The sequence below is a fragment of the Jaculus jaculus genome, chromosome 8 (assembly GCF_020740685.1).
Source record: "Jaculus jaculus isolate mJacJac1 chromosome 8, mJacJac1.mat.Y.cur, whole genome shotgun sequence".
Taxonomy (NCBI): domain Eukaryota; kingdom Metazoa; phylum Chordata; class Mammalia; order Rodentia; family Dipodidae; genus Jaculus; species Jaculus jaculus.
The window spans coordinates 141,593,304-141,616,778 of record NC_059109.1 but is presented as its reverse complement, the minus strand read 5'-3'; the positions used below and the strand labels follow the sequence as shown (position 1 = coordinate 141,616,778).

The window sequence follows — 23,475 nt, the reverse complement described above, 5'->3', positions numbered from 1 at the left end:
TATGTATTTATTTATTTGGGGAAAAGAAAGAGAATGGCACATCAGGGGCCTTTAGCCACTACAAATAAACTACAGATGCATACATCAACTTGTGGGTACTGAAAAATTGAACCTGGGTCCTTAGACTTAACAGGCAAGCTCCTTAACCTCTAAGCCATCTTTCCAGCCCAATTTATACTTCTTGTTTTGTTTTTCCAAGGTAGGGTCTCACTGTAGTCCAGGCTGACCTGGAATTCACTATGTAGTCTCAGAGTGGCCTCAAACTCATGGCAATCCTCCTGCCTCTGCCTCCTGAGTGCTGTGCCAAGTTATACTTTTTTTTTTTTCAAGGTAGGGTTTTGCTCTAGCCCAGGCTAACCTGGAACTCATTATGTAGTCTCAAGGTGGCCTTGAACTCAAGGCGATCCTCCTACCTCTGCCTCCCAAGTGCTGGGATTAAAGGTGTGCGCCACCATGCATGGCTCAATTTATATATGGCACAAGTGTCCAGCATTCATTTGCAGCAGCCTGTATGCGCATGTGAGCACACACAATGTTTAAAAGGGTTTTTTTTTTTTTGTTTTGTTTTGTTTCTTTGTTTTTTCGAGGTAGGGTCTTGCTCTAACCCAGGCTGACCTGGAATTCACTGTGTAGTCTCAGGGTAGCCTTAAACTCATGGTGATCCCTCCTACCTCTGCCTCTCCAGTACCCTGATTAAAGGTGCACACCACCACACCCAGTTTTAAAAATACTTTTGCGGCCGGCCGTGGTGGTGCATGCTTTAATCCCAGCATTCAGTAGGCAGAGGTAGGAGGATCTCCATGAGTTCGAGGCCACCCTGAGAATAAAGAGTGAATTCCAGGTCAGCCTGGGCTAGAGCAAGACCCAACCTCAAAAGAAAAAAAAAAAACAAAAAAAACTTGTGGTGGCATACTCCTTTAATCCCAGCACTGGATTGTCATTAATTCAAGGCCACCTTGAGACTATGTAGTGAATTTCAGGTCAGCCTGGGCTAGAGTGAGACCCTATCTTGAGAAACAAAAAGATAAAATAAAATAAAAAATAAATATAGTTTTAGCCGGACATGGTGGCGCATGCCTTTTATCCCCGCACTCAGGAGGCAGATCTACAAGGATTGCCATGAGTTCAAGGCCACTCTGAGACTACATGGTGAATTCCAGGTCAGCCTGGGCCAGACCAACACCCTACCTTGAAAAACCAAAAAATTAAAGAAATAAATAAAAGTATTTTTATTTGGGCTGGAGAGATGGCTTAGCAGTCATGGCTCTTGTCTGTGAAGTCTAAGGACCCAGGTTCTATTCTCTAGGACCCACATAAGCCAGATGCACAAGGTGGCACATGCATCTGGAGTTAAGGTGATTTGCAGTGGCTGCATGCCCTGCCATACCCATTCTCTCTATCTAGCTCCTTCTCTCTCTCTCTCTGTCTCTCTCTCTCTCTGTCCAATAAATAAAATATTTTTAAAAGTATTTATTTATTTAGGAAAGAGAGAGGGGCAGATAGAGAGAGAATGGACACCAGGGCCTCTGGCCACTGCAAACAAGCTTCAGGTGCATGTGGCACCTTGTGCATCTGGCTTATGTGGGTACTGGGGAATCGAACCTGGGTTCTCAGGCTTCATAGGCAAATGCCTCAGCCACTGAGCCATCTCTCCACCCCAAGTATTTTTATTAGCTGGGTATGGTAATGCATGCCTTTAATCCCAGCACTCTGGGAGGCAGAGGTAGGAGGATTGCCATGAGTTTGAGGCCACCCTGAGACAACACAGTGAATTCCAGATCAGCCTGGGCCAGAGTGAGACCCTACCTCAAAGAAATAAAAATAAAGTAAAATTTAAAAGTATTTTTATTTATTTGCAAGCACAGAGAGAAGAGAGGAGAGTGAGTATAGATATGTCAAGGTCTCTTGCTGCTACAGAGGAACTCCAGATGCATACACTACTTGGTGCATCTGGCTTTATGTGAGTACTGAAGAATCAAATCTGAGCCAGCATGCTTTACAAGCAAGTGCCTTTAATCACCGAGACATCTCCCCAGCCTAGGAATAAATATATCTTTTTTAAAAAAATTGTTTTGTTTATTCTTATTCATTTATTTGGGAGTGACAGACAGAGAGAGAAAGATGGGGGGAGAGAGAGAGAGAGAGAATGGGTGCACCAGGGCTTCCAGCCACTGCATATGAACTCCAGACATGTGAGCCCCCTTGTGCATCTGGCTAATGTGGGTCCTGGGGAATTAAGCCTCTAACCGGGGTCCTTAGGCTTCACAGGCAAGTGCTTAACTACTAAGCCATCTTTCCAGCCCAAATATATCTTTTCAAGCTTTTCATTTATTTATTTGAGAGCAAGGGAAAACTTGGGAGGGCCAGTACCTCTTCCTGCTACTGAGGAACTCCAGAAGCATGAGCCACATTGTGCATCTGGATTTATGTGAGTATCGGGGAACCAAGCCTGGGCTTACAGGCTTTGCTTGCAAGCAACCTTAACCACTGAGTCATGTCTCCAGTTCCATATAATTTTTTTTTTTTTTTTGAGTTAGGGTCTCACTATAGTCCAGGCTGACCTGGAATTCACTATTCAGATTTAGGTTGGCCTTGAACTCACTGAAATCCTCCTACCTCTGCCTCCCAAGTGCTGGGATTAAAGGTATGTGCCACCATACCCAGCTCCACATGGGTTCTTTATCCCTTTCCAGCTCCCCACATGGCAGGAGCTCCTTGAGCTTTCTTTTCTGTCCTTTTGTGATTTTTTTTTAGGTCCTCCACATGGCATCTCTAACCACATGGTTGCCTTTCCTTGGCTCTGTATTTCTCTCAATAAATATAATAATTTAATATTAAAAAATAACAGCTAGCTGGGCATGGTGGCACATGCCTTTAATCCCAGCACTCAGGAGGGAGGCAGATGTAGGAGGATCACTGTGAGTTCCAGGCCACCCTGTGACTATGTAGTGAAGTTCAGATTAGCCTGGGCTAGGGTGAGACCCTACCTCAAAAAACAAAAACAAACAAAAAATAACAGCTAGCCAGGCATGATGGCAGACACCTTTAATCCTAGCACTTGGGAGGCAGAAGTAGGAGCACCATGGGTTCAAGGCCACCCAGAGACTACATAGTAAATTCCGGGTCAGCCTGGGCTAAAGTGGGACCATACCTCCAAAAAAATTAATAGCTGAGCATGGTGGCTCATGCCTTTAATCCCAGCACTCCTCAAAAAGAAAAAAGAGAGAGAGAGGCCAGGTGTGGTGGTGCATGCTTTCAATCCCAGCACTCAGGAGACAAGAGGTAGGAGGATTGCTATGAGTTTGAGGCCACCCTGAGGCTCCATACTGAATTCCTGGTCAGCCTGGGCTAGAGTGAAACCCTATCTCAAAAAACAAACAAAAAGGGCCAAGAAAAGAAAGCAAGCTGGATGTGGTGGTGCACATCTTTAATCTCAGCACTGGGGAGGTGTTGTAGTCAGGTTGGCATTGCGGGCAGAAATCACCTGACCAAGAGCAGCTTGTGGGGGGAGAAGAGTTTATTTTGGTTTATAGACTCAAGGGGAAGCTCCATGATGGCAGGGGAAAATGATGGCATGAGCAGAGGGTGAACATCACCTTCTGGACAACAATAGGAGAGTACCAAACACTGGCAAGGGGAAATTGGCTATCATACCCATAAGCCCGCCCCCAACAATACATTGTCTCTAGGAGGTGTTAATTCCCAAATCTCCATCAACTGGTACCCTAGCATTCAGAATACCTAAGTTTATGGGGGAGACATGATTTAAATCACCACATTCCACTCATGGCCCCCATAAACTGATAACCATACTTGATATAAAATACAATGCATTCAGTCCAACTTTAAAAGTCTCCATAGTAGCCGGGTGTGGTGGCGCACGCCTTTAATCCCAGCACTTGGGAGTCAGAGGTAGAAGGATCATTGCCGTGAGTTGGAGGCCACCCTGAGACTCCATAGTGAATTCCAGGTCAGCCTGGGCTAGAGTGAGACCCTACCTTGAAAAACCAAAAAAAAAAAAAAAAAAGTCTTCAGGGGTGGGGAGATGGCTAAGCGGTTAAGCACTTGCCTGTGAAGCTTAAAGGACCCGGATTCGAGGCTCGGTTCCCCAGAACCCACGTTAGCCAGATCCACAAGGGGACGCATGCGTCTGGGGTTCGTTTGCAGTGGCTGGATGCCCTGGCGCACCCATTCTCTCTTTCTCTGTCTGCCTCTTTCTCTCTGTCGCTCTCAAATAAATAAATAAGAATGAACAAAAAAAATTTTTTTTTAAAGTCTCCATAGTTTTATCAATCCCAGTAATCTAAGGTCTTTTAACTGAGCCATAATACCAAAATATCCCCCTAAAACCCATAATGGTACAGAATATAAAGATTCATACTGCAAAAGATGGCACTGGGCATAGCAAAGAAATATTAAACCAATCCAAGATTTAAACAGTGCAAACATCAAACTCTGTAGCTCCAAGTCCAATAACTCTAGTCAATGACAAGTTTCCAAGTCCAATAATTCTAACCACTGACAAGTCTGTGGAGTTCCAATTCTGCCCCTCCAGCAAGGCTACTCACAGTCCTAGAAAACTTCATCTGGGCCAGCAGTTCTCCTTGGCAGTTATCTCATGGTCCTGGCATCTCCACTGTGTCTCCATTGCAACCCACCATTCATCCTCACAGCTTCATCTTGTCTCCATGCAGGCAATTCAGAAAACCTGCTTCACACTGCCCATGCCCATTTCCAAAACACAAGACCATGTTTCAAAATTCAATGGCCCTCTTTCCTGAATGTCTTTCTTTTTTTAAAAAAATTAATTATTCTATTTGCAACCAGACAGAGATAGAAGAGAGACAGAGAAAGAATGGGCACTTCAGGGCCTCTACCCACTGCAAATGGATGCCAGATGCATGTGCCCCTTGTGCACCTGGAGAATCTAACCTGGGCCCTTTGGCTTTGCAGCCAGACACCTTAACCACTAAGCCATCTTCCTAGTCCTGCATTTCTTTTTCTTTTGGGTTTTTTTGTTTGTTTGTTTTTTGTTTTTTGAGATAGGGTCTCACTCTAGTCCAAGTTGGCCTGGAATTCATTTGAATTCACTGTGATCCTCCTCCCTCTGCCCCCCCCCCCAAGTGCTGGAATTAAAGGTATGTGCCACCCCACGCCCAGCTTCCTGCATTTCTTATATTCCATAATACCAGATAGGGCATCACTTTGTTAATCCAGTGGGGGAAAAAGCAGACTGAAGAACAGTATACCCCTTCAGCATTCAGGCCCCTTCAAAAGTGTCTACATTCTTCCTGTTGCCCCAATGCAGGTCAGCTGGCCCATTCTCAGAGGTTGTAATCTCATACAATTTCAGATGAACAGGCAGAAGTTTCAGCCCCCAAATTTTTTTCTGTGTCTTATCCCTCTGCACACACTAGTCCGTTTCTGTGCAATGCAACCCTGCACTGCTATGCCCAGATCACAGAGTCCCCAAAAACTACCAAGAGAGTCAGACACGTATGCAATAGCAAAGAGCTTTATTTTGGGCTTAAGTTCAGACTCTTCACCAAGGCAGTGGATCTGTACAAGAGCCCTGAGCAGTAAGGGGGTAGGTTTTTCTTTCTTTTTTTAATAGGGATTTGAACAAAGAAGTAGGGAGAAGTAGGGGAATGGTTACATGAGTGGTTGATTTAAGCAGTAACTGCACTTGTATTTTTCTGATAGGCTTAGGATACTGGTGGGCAAAGCTGGTGGGCAGGGGACTAGGGGGATTCCAAGCAGATTTAGGTAATCTTTACTGTGATTGCCTATGTGTATTTGAGGAACTTTAAGCAAACTTATTTTAAGCATTTTTATCTATGACCATAGGAACACATGGTGCAGACAGTCTATTCCCCCTTATTAGGAAACTGACTTTGCCGGGAAGCAGAAACTTAGGCCAATTGATGATTCTGAGGCCTATTATGGCTTCCTGAGTCCTTCAGCACAAGCCCTCAGGACATGGACATAACAGCAAGCCTCTCACACAAACTGCTTCCAGCCCAGTCCAGGGAAAGCTCTTTCTCACTCTCACAAGCCAAACCTCACAGTCCACAGTTCTTACTGCATTCAGGTCTTTCAACTTTGATCAGAATAGTCCGTCAAGCTGCACTCAGAGCACTACAAGGTGTCTCTTAGGTCAAGGTTCCAAATCCTTCCACATTCCTCTTGCAAAGCAGTTCCAAAAGGCCAGAAGTCACACAGGTTTCTAGCAGTAGTGACACCACTCTTGGTACCAACTTTACTGTTGCAGCCAGATTCTCAATGCTGGCATAAAACACCTTCTGGGGGAAAAAAGGCTTTATTTTGGCTTACAGACTCGAGGGGAAGCTCCATAATGGCAGGGGAAAATGATGGCATGAGCAGAGGGTGGACATCACCTCCTGGCCAACATCAGGTGGCCAACAGCAACAGGAGTGTGTGCCAAACACTGGCAAGGGGAATCATAAGCCCCCCCCCCCAACAATACATTGCCTCCAGGAGGCATTAATTCCCCAATCTCCATCAGCTTGGAATTTAGCATTCATAACAACTAAATTTATGGGAGACACCTGAATCAAACCACCACAGGCCACCCTGAGACTACATAGTGAATTCTAGGTTAGCCTGGGCTAAAGTGAGACCCTACCTTGAAAAATAAAAATGAAAAAAAAAGAAAGAAAATCAACAGCTATACGTGATGGAGCACGCCTTTAATCCCAGCACTCAGGAGGCAGTTCAAGACCACCCTGAGACTACATAGTGAATTCCAATTCAGATTAGACTAAAGTAAGTCCCTACCTTGAAAAAGTGAAAGGAAAAAAGAAGGAAAGAAGGAAAATTAAGATGTGACTGGTTTCAGGGGCATGGTGGGAGTGGTATTCTGGGTGGATTCTGGGCTCAGGTAGTCTAGCCAGACTGCAGAATGAGGGCAAAAGATCTAGCTTATGTCCAGTAGTGCAAGGCATTTCCAAGCCCTAAATTCTGATTTTTTTAGAGGTATTGCTCATTGCATAATGAAGATGAAGGCAGAAGTGGGTCCTGCAGCTCCTGGCTCTGGTAGATGGAGCCCCAACACCGGACTGCTTGATGGAAACCAGACCTGAATCTGAGAAGAGAACTGGGTCACCTAAGGGCTCTGAGTATCACACCAGGCAGTCTCTGTGACCATTTTCCCCTAACCATATTTGTACTATGAAGGGAACCAGCAGAAGCTATTGTATGGGTAGCTTTGGAAAAGACTGAACAATAATGGAAGGAGGCTCAGCTCCAAGATAGCTTACCAGGAGCTCAGGATACTAGCCATACCCCAACCCCCATTCACGTAGGTGCTAGGAATGCAAAGTCATGTCCTCATGCTTACACAAGCATCTTATTGATTGAGCCACCTCCCAGCAATTTTCTTTTTAAATTTTATTTATTTGACAGTAAAAGGGAGAGAGAAAGAGAATATAGGCATGCCAGGGCCTCCAGCCGCTACAAACAAATTTATGGCAATCCTACCTCTGCCTCCTGAGTGTTAGGATTAAAGGCATGTGCCACCACACCCGGAAATTTTCTTCTTATTTTTTTTTAATTTGAGAGAGAGTGAGCGTGAATGGGTGCAGGGCCTCTAGACACTGCTACAGACACATGCACCATGGTCCTTTGGTTTTTCAGACAAAAGCCTTAACCTCTATGCCATCTCTCCAGCCCCAATGTTCTTTTTCTTCTGGAGGCAGGGTCTCACTCACTCTAGCTCAGGCTGACCTGGAATTCACTAGGGAGTCTCAGGGTGGCCTTGAACTCATGGTGATCCTCCTACCTCTGCCTCCCGAGTGCTGGGATTAAAGGCATGCACCACCACGCCCAGACCAATTTTCTTATTTTATGGGAAATCTGAATCAAATTACTTCATCTTAGGTCTGAATGGGAAGTTTCAAAATGTTTGTTATATGTATCTATTAATGCTTTTCCTAAAAACACACCTACTGATATAAAATTCATGTGTGGTTTTATGAGACAGGGTCTTGCTATATAGTCTTGGCCTGGTACTCACTATGTAGACCAGGCTAGTCTTGATCCATTTTACCTCTGCATCTCAAGTGCTGGGACTGCAGACAGGTATGCCCAGCTTCTCCAAAATATTTTTAAAATTAGCTGCAAGGGCTGGGTGTGGTGGTGTGTTTCTTTAATCCCAGCACTCGGGAGGCAAAGGTAGGAGGATCACTATGAGTTTAAGGTCAGCCTGAGACTACCTAGTGAATTCTAGCACAAGACCCTATGTGAAACAAACGAACAAAAAAACATACATACACACCCTCAAAAATTAGCTTCATGAGTTGGACAGATGGCTCAGTGGTTAAAGGCACTTGCTTGCAAAGGTCTGCTGGCCCGGAGTTCAGTTTCCTAGCACCCATGTAAAGCTAGACACCATAGTGCATGCATCTGGAATTCATTTATAGTGGCAGGAAACCCTGGTGTGTGCATGCTTGTGAAAAAAAAAGGCTTTAGAACAGTTTTTTAAAAATTGGGGTGGCTGGGCATGGTGGTGTATGCCTTTAATCCCAGCACTCTGGAGGCAGGGGTAGGAGGATTGCTGTGAGTTTAAAGTCAGCTTGAGACTACATTGTGAATTCCAGGTCAGCTTGGGCTAGCATGAGACCCTATCTCAAAAACAAAACAAAAAGGCTAGAGAGATGGTTCAGTGGCTAAAGGCTTGCTTGCAAAGCCTGATGGCTTCCATTTGATTCCCTAGTACCCAGGTAAAATCAGATGCACAAAGTCGTATACACATCTGAAGTTCATTTGTGGCGGCGAGAGGCCCTGGTGTGCCCACTCTCTGGCTCTACCTCTTTCTTTGCCTCAAATAGTTTTGCAGGGATATATAGCAAGAACTTGTCTCAAAATAAATAAACAAACAAACAAATAAATAAAAATAAAAAGAATCAGTGGGGGCTAGAGAGGTGAGTCAGCAGTTAAAAGTATTTGTTTGCAAAGCCTGCCAACTCAGGTTCAATTCCCAACACCCACAAAAAGCCAGATGCACAAGGTAGCACATGCATCTGGAGTTCACTTGCAGTGGCAGGCAGCCCTAGTGTGCCCATTCCCTATTAAAAAGGGACATGTTGCATCTCATCTTTAACTTCAGCATTGGGGAGGCTGAGGTAGGAGGATCATTATGAAAGCTTCAGGCTAGCCTGGGTTACAGAATGAGCAAAACAAATCTACTTCTACTTGAGGAAGGGTCTTACTGTAGCCCAGGCTGACCTGGAATTCACTATGTAGTTTCATGGAGGCCTTGAACTCACAGCTATCCTCCTACCTCTGACTTCTGAATGCTGGGATTAAAGGCATGTGCCGCCACACCCAGCATCTAAATTGTTATTTTTTTCCTTTGGAGGGGAGAGTTTTGAGGTAAGGTCTCACTCTAGCCTAGGCTGACCTGGAGCCTCAGGTTGGTGGTCCATGATACAATCAGTCACCTCACATGCAATATCTACAAAATGGCAACCTAAGAACCACGTGCTCCCAAACAGATATGGCATCTCTTGCAGGACTCTGCAACCAAATGCTAATCCCAATAAAAAGCCATGTGAACTTGGGTTAGCTGTTCTAGGCCACACTTGCAGCTTGCAGAGACAAGTATCCCCCCCCCTTTTTTTTAAGTTATATACTGGGGGGGAGATGTGAATGGGTACACTAGGGCCTCTAGCCACTACGAACAACTCCAGATGCATATGCACCTGGCTTACGTGGGTTCTGGCCAATCAAACCTGGGTCCTTAGGCTTTGCAGGCAAGTGCTTTAACGGCTAAGCCATCTCTCCAGCCTCTCCACCCCCCGCCCCATCTACCTGCTTTCTTCATCATGTATGTGTGCAGTGTATTTCATAACTCCCCTAGGGAACTGCGGGAATTGGGAGACCAGATGGGAGGCTATAGCAGGATGGCCCTTACTCAGAGATGCTGGGACACCAGACTGGGTCAACACGAGCTAGGAATATGTGCAGGAACTCCTAAGAAGGGCAGGCAGGACAGCCTAGAAAATCTTGAAGCCAGGCATAGGATGGAGCTGCCAGTAGGTCAGCTGCAGTGACCACTGTCCCAGGGGACAGGAGAGACTATCCTTGCATAGGAGTTGGGCTGTTTAGATGCCCTCTGTCTCCTCTTCACTTAATGCTGCTAATTCAGAACGCAGGCCTGTTTGAGGCTGAGGTCTCAAGCTCAGAATCAGGGAGAGCCGTGTGAGCTAAAATTTTTTCACAATGCCCTCAAATATGCTGCTCCAGAGGGTAGCAGGAAAGTCTGTGGAAGCTGAGGCAGGTAGAAGCAAGGTGGATGGAAACAGACCAATGATTGCTGCCCACTAAGATCACAGGTCCTTCCCAAGGTGTGGGGTATGGCATTACTTGCTTTGGGTAGGCTGTCAGGGCTGCAAGGATGGGGTTTAGCCTTCAGGGGCCAAATATGCCCACGGGGACTCCATAACCTGTGTCCTAGCTATCCTTGATTATGGAATTCATTAGCTAACAGGTATCTCACATTATGCCAGTCTTGGCATTTAGGAATGAGGTGATGAGAGAATGGAGGGGTGTTTGTTCATCCCTGGATCAGGTAGGCAGGAAGTGATGTTCCTTCTAAGGTATGATCCAGAGGAACCAAGGTCAGGCGCCACCTCAGTGCAAAATTCATGAACAGGATTCTGCAGGGATCACTTAAATAAGACAAAACATCTGTTCTGCAGTGAAAACATTTATTTTTTTAACAGCTATCTTTATTTTAGGTCAACATTCAGACATACGAGACAGGTCACCATGCGAAACCACTACAGTCCTCTGGCCTGGCCCTTGGGAGGTGCATGAGGGCATCAGGGTCTAGCCTTGGCCTATAGCAGCCTATCCCCAAGTGCATGCAGATTGCAGTAGTGGGGTAAAATCAGTGCAGGGTCTTCCTGCACACTTGCATTTACTATCAACTTCATCGCAAACTTGCTCCCCTTGCAGAGTGAGATGTCCCACTTTCAGGAAAACACACCAAGCCCATGACACAGAACTCTGAGTGGTCTGGCCAACACTGAGGCCCTGCCCAGGTTATCTTTCAGATAGACCTTTGCCACTGATTATATTTGGTGCTTATAACTGGTTTTAGTGTTTCAAGAAAGGGGAGGGTTTCTAGTCATTTCCTAGGCCTCACACATCTGTGAGGTGAGCTTGGTACAAAGTCCCCAGAGAGGGCCATTTGTTTGGCACAGCTACTCTTGCACCCAACCCTGCTGAACCCAAATGCTGGTGGGGGCCTAGTCAGTGCATTCAGGCACATGCATCTAGGTACATGGCAGGCTTAGGGTTTCCTTCCATACTTTGCCAGTAAGCCCTGTACACACCAAGAAACCACAGGCCGTTTTAGAGCCAACTTTTATTGTAGTTGTTGCTTCGCCACTGGGCAGCAGCTTGACAGGCCTGCTGCGTGATATATACATATACACATATGTACACACACAGACACACACCACAGCCCACACTCACAGCATGTGATAACACATACTGTGCTTGTGAGGACAGTAAAGATGTAGCTTTTGTCATTTCCACAGGAAGATGATTCATAACCAAAATAACAGAAATAGGCCAGTGCTGGGCCACACGGGTTCACAGCTCAAACAATGAGAAAGGAATGAGATTAGCCATGTTTTTATACTGCTTACTTCCATGGAGAGGGTGCTGAGGGCCAGAAAAGGATGGTCAGGAACCACCACCAGCTCCACCAGCACTTGAACCTTCAAGGAACCGCCTGCCTGCTGGGGTCACCATCTACTCAGACCATCAGCTGCAATGCTGGTGGCTTCTCTGCATGAGGCTCACCTTGAACACATAGCCATGGGACAGCAGGACACTGGGCATCACTGCTGGGGTCAGAACATCTACGAACAATCTTGGTGTTTTATGATTCAGGGCCAAGCCCAGCAATCAATACTGTGGTAATGAAGCTCCCGCTTACCACAGCAAGCACTATGGTTTCTCTCTGATGGGTCCCACTGGGTCTTGGGTTGCATTAACTGAACATCAGAGGCCTATGAAGCCTCAAGAACACTGAGCAATAATATCTAAAGCAGTTTAAAAAGAGTAAAGCCAAAAGGATGACAAGAAAAGACCACATCACTAAGCGGAAACAGAAATCTACACTCCGGCAGCTATAGTTGGGGGGGGGGCTCATAGGCCTCTCCCACATGCTTCCTGCAGATCAGACATAGTCAATACTATCTGGCCCCCAAGGGGCACCTAGCACACTAAACAGATGTCCATGCACACTGACCCCATCACTCCCTTGGCAATATGCCACAACCCCATCCATAGTCCAGGAGTGCTCTTCTCCCCAGGTGCTGGCCATGAAGTCTTACACATTTCTCCTAGTACCACTCACCTGAAGAAGCTGCTACAGGTGCCAACTCTTTTTTCCCATTCCCAAACAGATACAGCATGATTGGTAGCTGCACTGCCCCGTAACAAGGAGATGGGAGTGGGACTCTTGCTATGGGCCACCAGTACAGGAGTTTGGGGTCATCCACATTTGCTACTACTTGGACAGAAAGAGACTTTGGTTGACTTCTGAGACTTAAAAGTTCGGCTTAGTATAGGGCAAATAAAAACAAGGAAACAGTAAAACTCTGCATTGGATTGGTCTTGGGGACAGGATGAAGAGAGCTTGGGGCCTGACACTTGCAGTCATCTCTAGCTGGGAGTGTTGGCAATCACTATTGTCACCTTCAAACTATATTCCATAGTGAGGGTTTCAAATTCTACATGATTTGTTTAGTCAGACACTGGGTTCAACCTCTGTGCTCTCGCTCCATCTGTACCCAGGGAACCCTATTCAGGACTTGGCTCATTAGGATGTGAGTGAAAGGGCCACAGAGCATGCAAGAGGGCTATCCCACCATATTCCTACTCTTTAGCACACACTATAAATTTGATTCCTGCTCATTCTGGGGAAAGGTCACCAGCATCTCCCACTGCAAATGCATTGGTATAGATACTGCAGATTGCCTAGCTTTTCCACCTTTTCCCTTATTCCAGGATGGACCAACAATGGATCTGTTAGCCCTTTATCAGAGGTCTGAATTTTTTTTTTTTTGAGACTATGTAGCCCTGATTTGCCTGAATGACACCTTCTTGCCTCAACCTTCCCAGGGGTCACAGGCACACTCCACCACATCCAGCCGTAAGTCTGATAACTAATTACAAAGTTAGTAAGTATGGTAGTGCATGTCCCCCTCATTGAATGCTAAAAAAAATCCTTTAAAGATCAAAACAGACTAACAAAACTATGACTTAGCAGTCAGCTTCTGGCTCATGAAGATCTGTATTAAGGTGAGCTGGGAGTCCTGGCATCACAATGCCTCCCAGGACCTGAATGAGTACCCTCAACAACTGCCAGGTTTGTCCTCAAATTGCTGTCCTTCCTTGCAACTTCCTGTCAACCTGAATTGGTGAGGTTTTTATGAACCACCAAATGAAGGTTCTGTAGGAACCTGGCTCAGCGAAGTATCGTGCAGCTAACTATAGAAGGTAGGGTAGCTTCAAATCCCCCACATTTTCTCAGCTCCCTTAGCCACAGGTCCCCTCCATAAGGCTGGAATACTGATTGGAGAGAGGTTCACAAAGCGATTCTCCCGGGATGGCTGGTTATCACTGTAGCTTCCTGGGAGTCAACCCTCCTGAGCCAGAGGCACCATGGGTCCAGCTGCCTTCTTTAAGGAACCCAACATTCCAGCTCTGCCTGAGGCATTGATGACAGGTGGAAGCAAAGGCAATGGGGAGAATGGAGTTCTCACAGATACAGGGAGGAGGTTTAGGTGGTTGGGTATTCACTGCCTTTATAAGCAACTGCATACCACACACAACTGAACTCACAGACCTGGACTATAACTAAGCAGCAGGTGCTACTATTTGTGGTTCTTAAAAGTTCAAAAAAGTTTTAGACAAAACAAACAGGTTGGCTTCAAGGAATGTGGATGACGACCCAGGGAGGAGGGAAGGAGACTGTGGCCCCGTCAATCCAGCTTTTGACCTGGAAAGGTGCAGAACAGAGACAAATGACTTCCCATACACCAGCTAGAGGACAAACTTCCAAGGATAGGCAAGGAGACCCAGGCTGGAGACACTGCAGTGTACTCCCACTCTCAAAAGGGGTATCTTTGCACTATCCATAGCAGATCTAACATGGGGAAGCTGCCATAAGGCCAAGTGAGATGACATAGAAACCCTATGCAAGCAAGCTTCCCAACACAAATACCGTGCAAATGACTGATTCAGGTGGTGTCTGGAGAATGTAACCCAGCCCCTTCCTTGGCAAGTGAGATCAGAGATCTGTCTGCAGTCTTATGGCTGAGAAGTAGAGCTATAGACTGGACTCTGTTTCAGGACACCGAGGCCAACACAGAGATACAGCTCCAGGTGCCTGCCTCTCACCCTGCAAGCACAAGGGAAAATGGGGAGGATCCTTTCCCTAGCCCACCTGCCTGGGTGGAGCCTGACAGCTGCATCTCACTGGATCCACTTGGCTAAAAAGCCCAAGGCAGCTCCACTATCCAATTAATATAAGCAGGCCAGGGCACATCCACAACAAAGACATTGAACATAACTCATACATGCTATTAAAAAGAATAAAACAGAATTTAGAAGAAGACCGTAGCTACACTGCTTTAAATACTGCATGCTACGCACTTCATGTATCAAGGATCAATGGATGGGTGGACTTTATGGGGGGTGGGAGGGGCCCTGACCAGCCACAACAGGTCAGGCTGATGGCTGCCTCTCCATCTTGGTGACTACAGTTCATGATTCTAAGGTTGTGGTGGCTGGGTGCTGATTCATCCTCTAATCACAGCCTCTCCTGAACTTAGTTGAACCCGTCAGTGTGGTAGCTGGGGTGGGAGTCAGCTGTCAGCTGGGTGGTCTCTGTGGCAGATGCTGGCTGTATGACGATCGGTGTGTCTGTGGCCTCTGAAAAGGAAGCAGGCAGCCTTATCATATGAGGGAAGTAGCCATGTTGTGTGCCCACTGAACGGTCCTGGCATCACAACACGCAGCCACCTATATAGATACTCAGGGGAGAGGCTACTTGCTGATTTCCGCCCAATATACTTTCCTCAGTGGCTTCAAATCACACCAACCCTCAGCCCTCCCAGCCTACCTACCACCCTCCCTTCCTCTTGGTCCCTTGGATCTACAGCTACTACAGTTCATGGGTGGGGACAACTCTCTGTGCCTGCTTTACCTCAAGTGTCCACGTTCACACCTCAACAGTCCCAGCTGCCACCACAAACACTCGCGGCACAGAGTCAGTGCCCTCCTGTTTGACAAGACAGTTGACACTGTTCAGGGCCCATGCTGGTTCTGCCCCATACACGCGCAGGGTCCTGGGTCAGGCACTCACCCCTCTCATCGGACTGTAGCTGTGCCTCCAGGTCTTCAGGGGACACGTAGAACTCAGTCTCCTCGCCCTCAGGTGCCTTGGGCTTGCATTTCCCACAGCAGCAGTTAAAGCAACAGCATAAGCAGCAGCAGCAGTAGCAGCAGGTGAGAAGACCGCAGAAGACAAACAGGGCCTGGGGGAGAGAATGCTGGCACTGCATGGCCTTGAGGGTCCACAGGCTATAGCACAAGAACCACCCCTTTCCCTTGAGTGAATGGGATGAGAGCTGAGAGAACACAGCTTGTGCTAAGGCTATCTTTCAGGAGGAAGATGTACGGGGAGGCAGCAGAGATAGAAGAAAAACACTGCTTAAAGAGAAATAGTTTAAAAACATGGGACTGAGGACTGACCTGACCAGTAAAAGCCAAAACAGGGATTCCTATAGCTAAGGGCAATTGGGTACTACACACTGTTTGGCCTTATATGTGGTAGACAAGAAACCAAGGAAAGTCAATAAATAAGTGATATAGCTAGTTGTTGTGGTACGCGCCTTTAATCCCAGCACTCAGGGATTACCTCAGAAAAAAAAGAAAAAGAAAAAAATAAATAATATAAAGTAAGATTTGTTTTTGTTCTGTTTTCAAGGTAGGGTCTCACTCTAGCTCAGGCTGACCTGGAACATACTCTGTAGTCTCAGGGTGGCCTCGAACTCACAGCAATCCTCCTATCTCTGCCTCAAAAGTGCTGGGATTAAAGGCATGCGCCACCACACCCGACATTAAACTAAGACTTTCTGAAGTAGATTTCAAGGTTTCTCATAGTACCAGCAAGCCTGTCTACATCATGATATATAAAGCTTGTTTTCTACCTCAATCCTTCCCCGGTACCCACATAAAGCCAGATACACAAATTGTTGCATGCACTGAGTTTGTTTGCAGTAGCAGGAGGTTCTGGCATGCTCATTCTCTCTCCCACTCTCTCAAATAAATAATTAATAAATAAGTATCTTTTTTGAGGTAGGGTCTCACTCTAGTCCAGGCTGACCTTAAACTCATAGATCTTCCTGCCTCTGCTTCCCAAGAACTGGAATTAAGAATGCATACCACAATACCTGAATGTGTACTCTCTCTCTCTGGTTTGTTGAGGTAATGTCTTGCTCTAGCCCAGGCTGACCTGGAATTCACTATGTAGCCTCAGGCTAGCCTCAAATGTACAATGATCCTCCTGCCTCTGCCTCTCCAGTGCTGGAAATAAACATGTGTGCCACTATGCCTGGCTGAAAGTACTTAAAACAACAACAAAACCAAAAACAACAACAACAAAAAACCCAGGGATAAGGATGGCTCAGTGGTCTAGGTTCTTGCTTGCAAGGCCTAAAGGCCTGGTGGACTCCCTAGTAGCTACATAAAGCTAGATGCACAGAGTGGCCAGTGCATACAGTGGCAGGAGGCCCTGGCATAACCCCTTCTCTTTCTATTTCTTTCCCTCTACTTGCAACTAAAATAATTTAATATATGTGCTGCTGAAGCGAGCACAAATAAATAATTTAAAACAAAACTAAACAGGTGTGGAGTATCTGAATTAAGTCACAGATGATGGCTCAGTACATTCATAGTGTACAAGCTCAGTGCTTATCCTCTCCTCACCTTAGCCCACCAGCTGGAGAGTACGAAGTAGGTATTGACGTTCTCCTCCCCAAACTGCTCAGCCACGTAGAGCCCCAGAGAGCCATACTTGTCATAGATGTTTCTTTTTGTGGCATCTGTCAGGATGGCGTGGGCGTTGTTTATCTCTTTAAACTTGTCTGCAGCCTCTGGGTTATCAGGGTTCTTGTCAGGGTGATATTTCAGGGCAAGCTTCCTGCAAAACAAAACCATTTCCAGGCTCTACCTTGGTCATGCATTTCACATTTATTCATCAGAGCGTCCAGGGGAAGAGATGCTTATGCATTAGGGGAAAAATAAATAGCTCTAAGAGCCAGGCATGGTGGCACAAGTCTTAATTCCAAGCACTTGAGAGGCTGAGGTAGGAGGATTGCTGTGAGTTCAAGGCCAGCCTGAGTTAGAGCAAGACCCTACCTTAAAAAAACAAAAAAAAATCCAGGCATGACAACCTATACCTTTAATTCCAGCACTTAAGAGGCAGAGAGGGGTAGGAGGGTATCTGTGAGTTCAAGGCCAGTCTGAGCCTGAGACTTCACAGTGAATTCCAGGTCAGCCTGGGCTAGAGCAAGACTGAAGGAATTCAACATACTATTGCTGAATGCCAAAAAGTCTGTCCAGAGACTGCTCCCCTGCTATCATTTTAAAATTTAATTAATTTATTTGAGAAAGAAAGAGGGAGGGAGGGAGGGAGGGAAGAGGGGAAGAGGAGAGCAAGAGACAGACAGCAAGAATATATGGGTGGGCCAGGGCCTATAGCCCCTACAAATGGACTCCAGGCACATGCACTACCCTTGTGCATCTGGCTTATGAGGGTACTAAGGAATCAAACCCTGGGTTTTTAGGCTTCACAGGTAAGTGGCTTAACTGCTAAGCCATTTATTTCTCCAGCCCACCCCTGCTATCTTAAAAACCCCAGGGGAGCCAGATACCAGGCTGGCTATCTTGGAAGAAAGGAGTTCGAAGAAGTTCACTCTCTTCACACTTGCTAATCCCTACCCCACCCCATCCCTACCTACCAACAGAACTTCAACCTTCTGATATAAAATCCCCTTGACAAATGCTGAGGGGTAGGGAGCACCTCACATTGCCAGAGTCTCCACTGCTGAAATGTAAAGTGTCTCTCTATGACTAGACTCATCTCCAATAAAGTCTGACTTCTCTGTCATAGATATTTCTACTTGTCTCCATTTTTTCTAACATATGGTACGGAAAATTGAACAAACTTAAAGGATATGAGGATGGTGGTAGCTTGTCCTAGGACAAAACCTAAATCCTGAAGTTTCTGGTATCCACTCTCTCCTTTCACCACAGTAAAGTGCTAGAGAATTCCAACTCCCCTGGGCTCTCAAAACCTGTCTAGAGTTTGTTCAGAGGCTAAAGGTCCTGGCACGCCCATTCAATCTCTCTCTCAAAAATAAATAAATAAATAAATAAATAAATAAATAAATAAATAAAATTGTTTCTTTGCATTTCTCTCACCTTAACTGTTTATATATATATAATTCAACCTTAACTCTTTTTTTTTTGGTTTGGTTTTTAGAGGTAGGGTCTCACTTTAGCTCAGGCTAATTTGGGATTCATTGTGGCATGCGCACCACACCCGGCTTTAATCCCAGCACTTGGGAGGCAGAGGTAGGAGGATCACTGTGAGTTCGAAGCCACCCTGAGACTCCATAGTGAATTTCAGGCCAGGCTGAGCTAGAGTGAGACCCTACCTTGAAAAACAAAACAAAAAATTTCAACTGGTGGCACAACCCTTGAATCCCAGTAGAGATAGGAGGATCGCTGTGAGTTCAAGGCTACCCTAAGACTACACAGTGAATTCTAGGTCAGCCTGAGATAGAGCAAAACCCTACCTCAAAAAATAAAAATTATAAAAAAATAGGGCTGGAGGGATGGCTTAGCGGTTAAGGCATTTGTTTGCCTGCAAAGCTGAAGGACCCAGGTTCGATTCTCCAGGACCACGTAAGCCAAATGCACATTAGCAGTGGCTGGAGGCCCTAGCACACCCATTGTCTCCCTCTTTCTCTCTCTCAAATAAATAAATAAATAAAAATAAATATATAGAGAATGGGCCTGCCAGGGCCTCTAGCCACTACAAAATAACTCTAGACACTTATGTCATCTTGTTCATTTGGCTTTACAGGGGTACTGGGGAATCAGACCTTGATCCTTTGGCTTTACAAGCAAGTGCCTTAACCACTAAGCCATCTTTCCAGCCTCAAACATAACTCTATAATGAGTATATAAATTTACTGTCTCATAACAAAGGTAAAATTCAGGTAATACATAGGTTTCCTACTATGCTAGACTTTGAGTACTGAAAAAAAACTGAGTAATTAACTAAATCAGATATTTTAACTGGTTTTGGGTTAATCTAAATGTGACACTAAAGTAAAAAATACAAGATTGAGGGGCTGGGGAAATGGCTTAGCAGTTGAGGCATTTGCCTGAGAAGCCTAACAACCCCGGTTCGATTCCACAGGACCCACATCAACCAGATACACAAGGGGGCGCATGCGTCTGGAGTTCATTTGCAGTGGCTGGAGGCCCTGGTGTGCCCATTCTCTCTATATATATCTGCTTCTTTTTCTCTCTCATCCCAGCACTGGGGAGGCAGTGGTAGGAGGCCACCCTGAGATACCTAGTGAATTCCAGGTCAGCCTGGGCCAAAGTGAGATCCTATCTTGAAAAAAACAAAACAAACAAACAAAACCAAGATTGCTAGAGAGATGGCTTAGCAGATAAGGCACCTGGCCTGCAAAGTCTCTAGACCCATGTAAGCCTGATGCACAAAGGTGAGGCAAATGCAAGGTCACACATGCCCACTAGGTGGTGCATGGGTCTGGAGTTCGATTTCAGTGGTTGAGGCCCTGGGATGCCAATTCTCTTGCTAAAATAACAAAAATAAAAATAAAAATAAAAGATTGAAGCTGGGTATGGTGGCACGTGTCTTTTATTCCAGCACTCAGGAAGCAGAGGTAAGAGGATCACTGAGTTTGAGACCACTCTGAGACTACATAATGAATTCCAGGTCAGCCTTGGCTAGAGCGAGATTCTATTTCAGGGTGGAGGGAAACACCAACAGTGAGGTAAATGACTTTCTAGACTTTCATAGTTCTATCAGTCTACCTCAGAGGGTCCTATAACAGACTAACTCCATCTATCTGGGTCCCTTTTGTTTTTCTAGCTAGGGTCTCACTAGCCCAGGCTGACCTATGTAGTTTTAGGGTGGCTTCAAACTCCTGGCAATCCTCTTACCTCTGCTTCCCAAGTGCTGGGATTAAAGCCATGCACTACCACACCTGGACTGGGTCCCTTTTGATTGTCCTACAAGGCCAAAATGTCAACAGTAGTACAGAACCCCCCCCCCTCATTTTTTTGTTCTCACTTCAAAGAAGTCAGATTCAAACCCGGCATACCCATCTCCCCCCAAAAACCTGGGATCTCTTTTTCCACTGACAGATGTACAGACAGACATCAGACCTGAGGTCATTAAAATACAGACCCAATTTCTTTTGTCCCTGGTAACATTGAAAGAGAAAAGCCACTACCTTCTGACCAGAGGTCTGATCTTGAATGGAGTATAGAATATAGAATGTGTGCTAATAAATTAAGAGTTGTAAAAAGGTCATTACATTTCTTTCTTTCTTTTTTTTTTTTTTTTTTGGGTTTTGTTTTTTTTTGGTTTTTCAAGGTAAGGTCTTGCTCCAGCCCAGGCTAACCTGGAATTCACTATGGAGTCTCAGGGTGGCCTCGAACTCACGGCAATCCTCCTACCTCTGCCTCCCGAGTGCTGAGATTAAAGGCGTGCGCCACCACGCCCGGCTTACATTTCTGATTGAGTATATTATCAAATACTGATGAACGTTCTAAGATCAACATTCAAGTTTTCTTAAATACAATTCTACTCTTAAAATATTTATACATACACTTCCTGACACCACTACAAGAGATGTCACAGTTATTACCCTACTCTTACTAATGGGCACAAAATGATTTAAACAAAAATTCTGTTAAAGGAGATGCTTAAAACTTGATTATAATAATTGTTATACTCAAATGCTAAGCTTATGTTTTTAATCTGATAAAGGCTTTATTTTGATAAAGCATCTGTTTAACAACAGTAGGTGTGGCAGTTTGAATGGATGTCCTCTAATATATTCAGGAGATTATTAAAGCTTATAGCTTAGATGTTCAGCCACAGGGCTGGAGAAGGTGTCACTGTGGGCACTAGGGCCCAGCCCTAAGGTGTGTTTTGGGGAATTCCAGTCTTAAGATATGCAAAGTGCTTGAGCTTTGCCTAGAGTTCCTGAAGTGTGCTGGTGGCTTTTTTGCTTTTCATTCTGGCATGGACCTGTCAAAGTAGGTCAGATTATTCTATTAATATGGAACTTCCTCTCAATCAAGTTTACTTCAAATAATTTCCCTTCCTCCATAATTGTGCCTGATTTGGAAGTTCACCCCAGTAATGTGAGGCTGACTGCTACAATAAGTTTCCTTAAATGTTCTCTTACTTGTTTTTCCACTGGGTAAAATTTGTTTGCTATAAACTTATTCTAATAGGAAAAAACTGGGCCTAATTATATAAAAAATTTTAAACTTTTTCAACCTACTATACTTTCATTAGTTCTTTTTTTTTTTTTAATTTATTTATTTGAAAGCAACAGACACAGAGAGAAAGACAGATAGAGGGAGAGAGAGAGAATGGGCGCGCCAGGGCTTCCAGCCTCTGCAAACGAACTCCAGACGCATGCGCCCCCTTGTGCATCTGGCTAACGTGGGACCTGGGGAAACGAGCCTTGAACCGGGGTCCATAGGCTTCATAGGCGAGCGCTTAACCGCTATGCCATCTCTCCAGCCCTCATTAGTTCTTTTACAGCTAAGACCTTTTTAAAAAATTTTTTGTTCATTTTTATTTATTTGAAAGTGACAGAGAAAGAGGCAGATATATATATAGAGAGAATGGCGCACCAGGGCCTCCAGCCACTGCAAACAAGCTCCAGACGTGTGCGCCCCCTAATGTGGATCCTGGGGAATTGAGCCTTGAACCGGGGTCCTTAGGCTTCACAGGTAAGTGCTTAACCGCTAAGCCATCTCTCCAGCCCAGCTAAGACCTTTTGATTACTGGACTGAGTAAGTAAAAGCTGAATTTTCTATTCCAAAAACTAGTTACTTATATTTCCCATCTCACATTACCTAAATCAAATCCTCTTATTTACAAAAATTTCAATTAACCCCTCCTCTTCTTCATTTTTTTTTTATTTAGAGGTAGGTTCTCACTCTCTAGTCCAGGCTGACCTGGAATTCACTATGTCATCTTAGGGTGGTCTCAAACTCACTGCAATCCTCCTACCTCTGCCTCCTGAGTTCTGGGATTAAAGGCATGCGCCACCATGCCCGGCTTTCTTCCTTACTTCTACAGACAACATTCCTTGTCTCCTGACTTAATGCCTACGCTATTATTTTCAACCTTAGATATAATATTCATGTGTTGCCTATAAATGTCATGTCATATACAGAAAAATTCATATAGATATACAATGATCAAATCATAATAGCTAATATATTTAATATGATCTAGGTGTTTCTTTCATAATGGCTCTGATTAGTATCACTCATGTCTGAATTGGCATCATCTATAAGACTCTAAGAAAAAGCCACGTGGAGCAGGGCATGGTGGCGCACACCTTTAATCCAGGCAGAGGTAGGAGGACTGCCATAAATTTGAGGCCAGCCTGAGACTGCACAGTAAATTCCAGGTCAGCCTGGGCTAGAGTGAGACCCTATCTCGAAAAAACAAAAACAAACAAACAAAAGCCATGTGGGACAAAGCCTGCCATGTACACAAAATACAAAGTGATGTTTGGCTCAAAACCTGAGGCTCTCACTAAAACTTCACAATGGACTACAATAATTGTGAAGAAGCAAATGTTACCAACCAAGAATCAATAATATTTTGAGCTATATTAGCCTTTTTTCCCCTTCTTTGAGGTAGGGTCTCACTCTAGTCCAGGCTGACCTGGAATTCACTATGCAGTCTCAGGCTGGCCTTGAACTCACAGTGATCCTTCCTACCTCTGCCTCTTGAGTGCTGGGATTAAAGGTGTGTGCCACCATGCCCAGCTTCTACATTAGCCATTTTAGTAGCCAATAATATTGTTTTTCTGCATATGACCTGATATCTCTTTGTGACCAGCTAAGATATATGTTGCTGTAAGTTAGAAAAACACATAGCTCTGCTCCCTTCAAGTCAAATCTATCCTGTTTCTGACAAGTAATTTATCACCCTATATGATAAGGCTCCTCCGCACCCAAAATTTGGAGCCTCCTCTGTCTTTAGTCCAACAGATTCAGTTATCCCCTCCTTGACAATCACTCTGTATTCATAGGTTCCACTGTAGCCTCCTGTGTTTCCACTTG

General features: G+C 45.2%; 1 protein-coding gene across 4 annotated transcripts in view; it reads right to left on the bottom strand.

Moving 5' to 3' along the window:
* Positions 1-13,038: 13,038 nt before the first annotated feature.
* The window catches only part of Dnajc5 (DnaJ heat shock protein family (Hsp40) member C5), a 54,451-nt gene continuing 44,014 nt past the window's right edge, over positions 13,039-23,475 (bottom strand). For 3 of the 4 annotated variants that reach the window (XM_045156165.1, XM_045156166.1, XM_004669522.2), the window contains 3 exons: positions 17,035-17,248; positions 15,410-15,581; positions 13,039-14,976 (listed from right to left, as the gene is read on the bottom strand). In XM_045156165.1, coding sequence (XP_045012100.1) covers positions 14,873-14,976; positions 15,410-15,581; positions 17,035-17,248 — 490 coding nt within the window. In that variant the 3' untranslated portion in view covers positions 13,039-14,872. Of the gene's footprint in view, positions 14,977-15,250; positions 15,326-15,409; positions 15,582-17,034; positions 17,249-23,475 lie in introns of all 4 variants that reach the window. The other variant, XR_006638508.1, reaches the window with a different exon arrangement.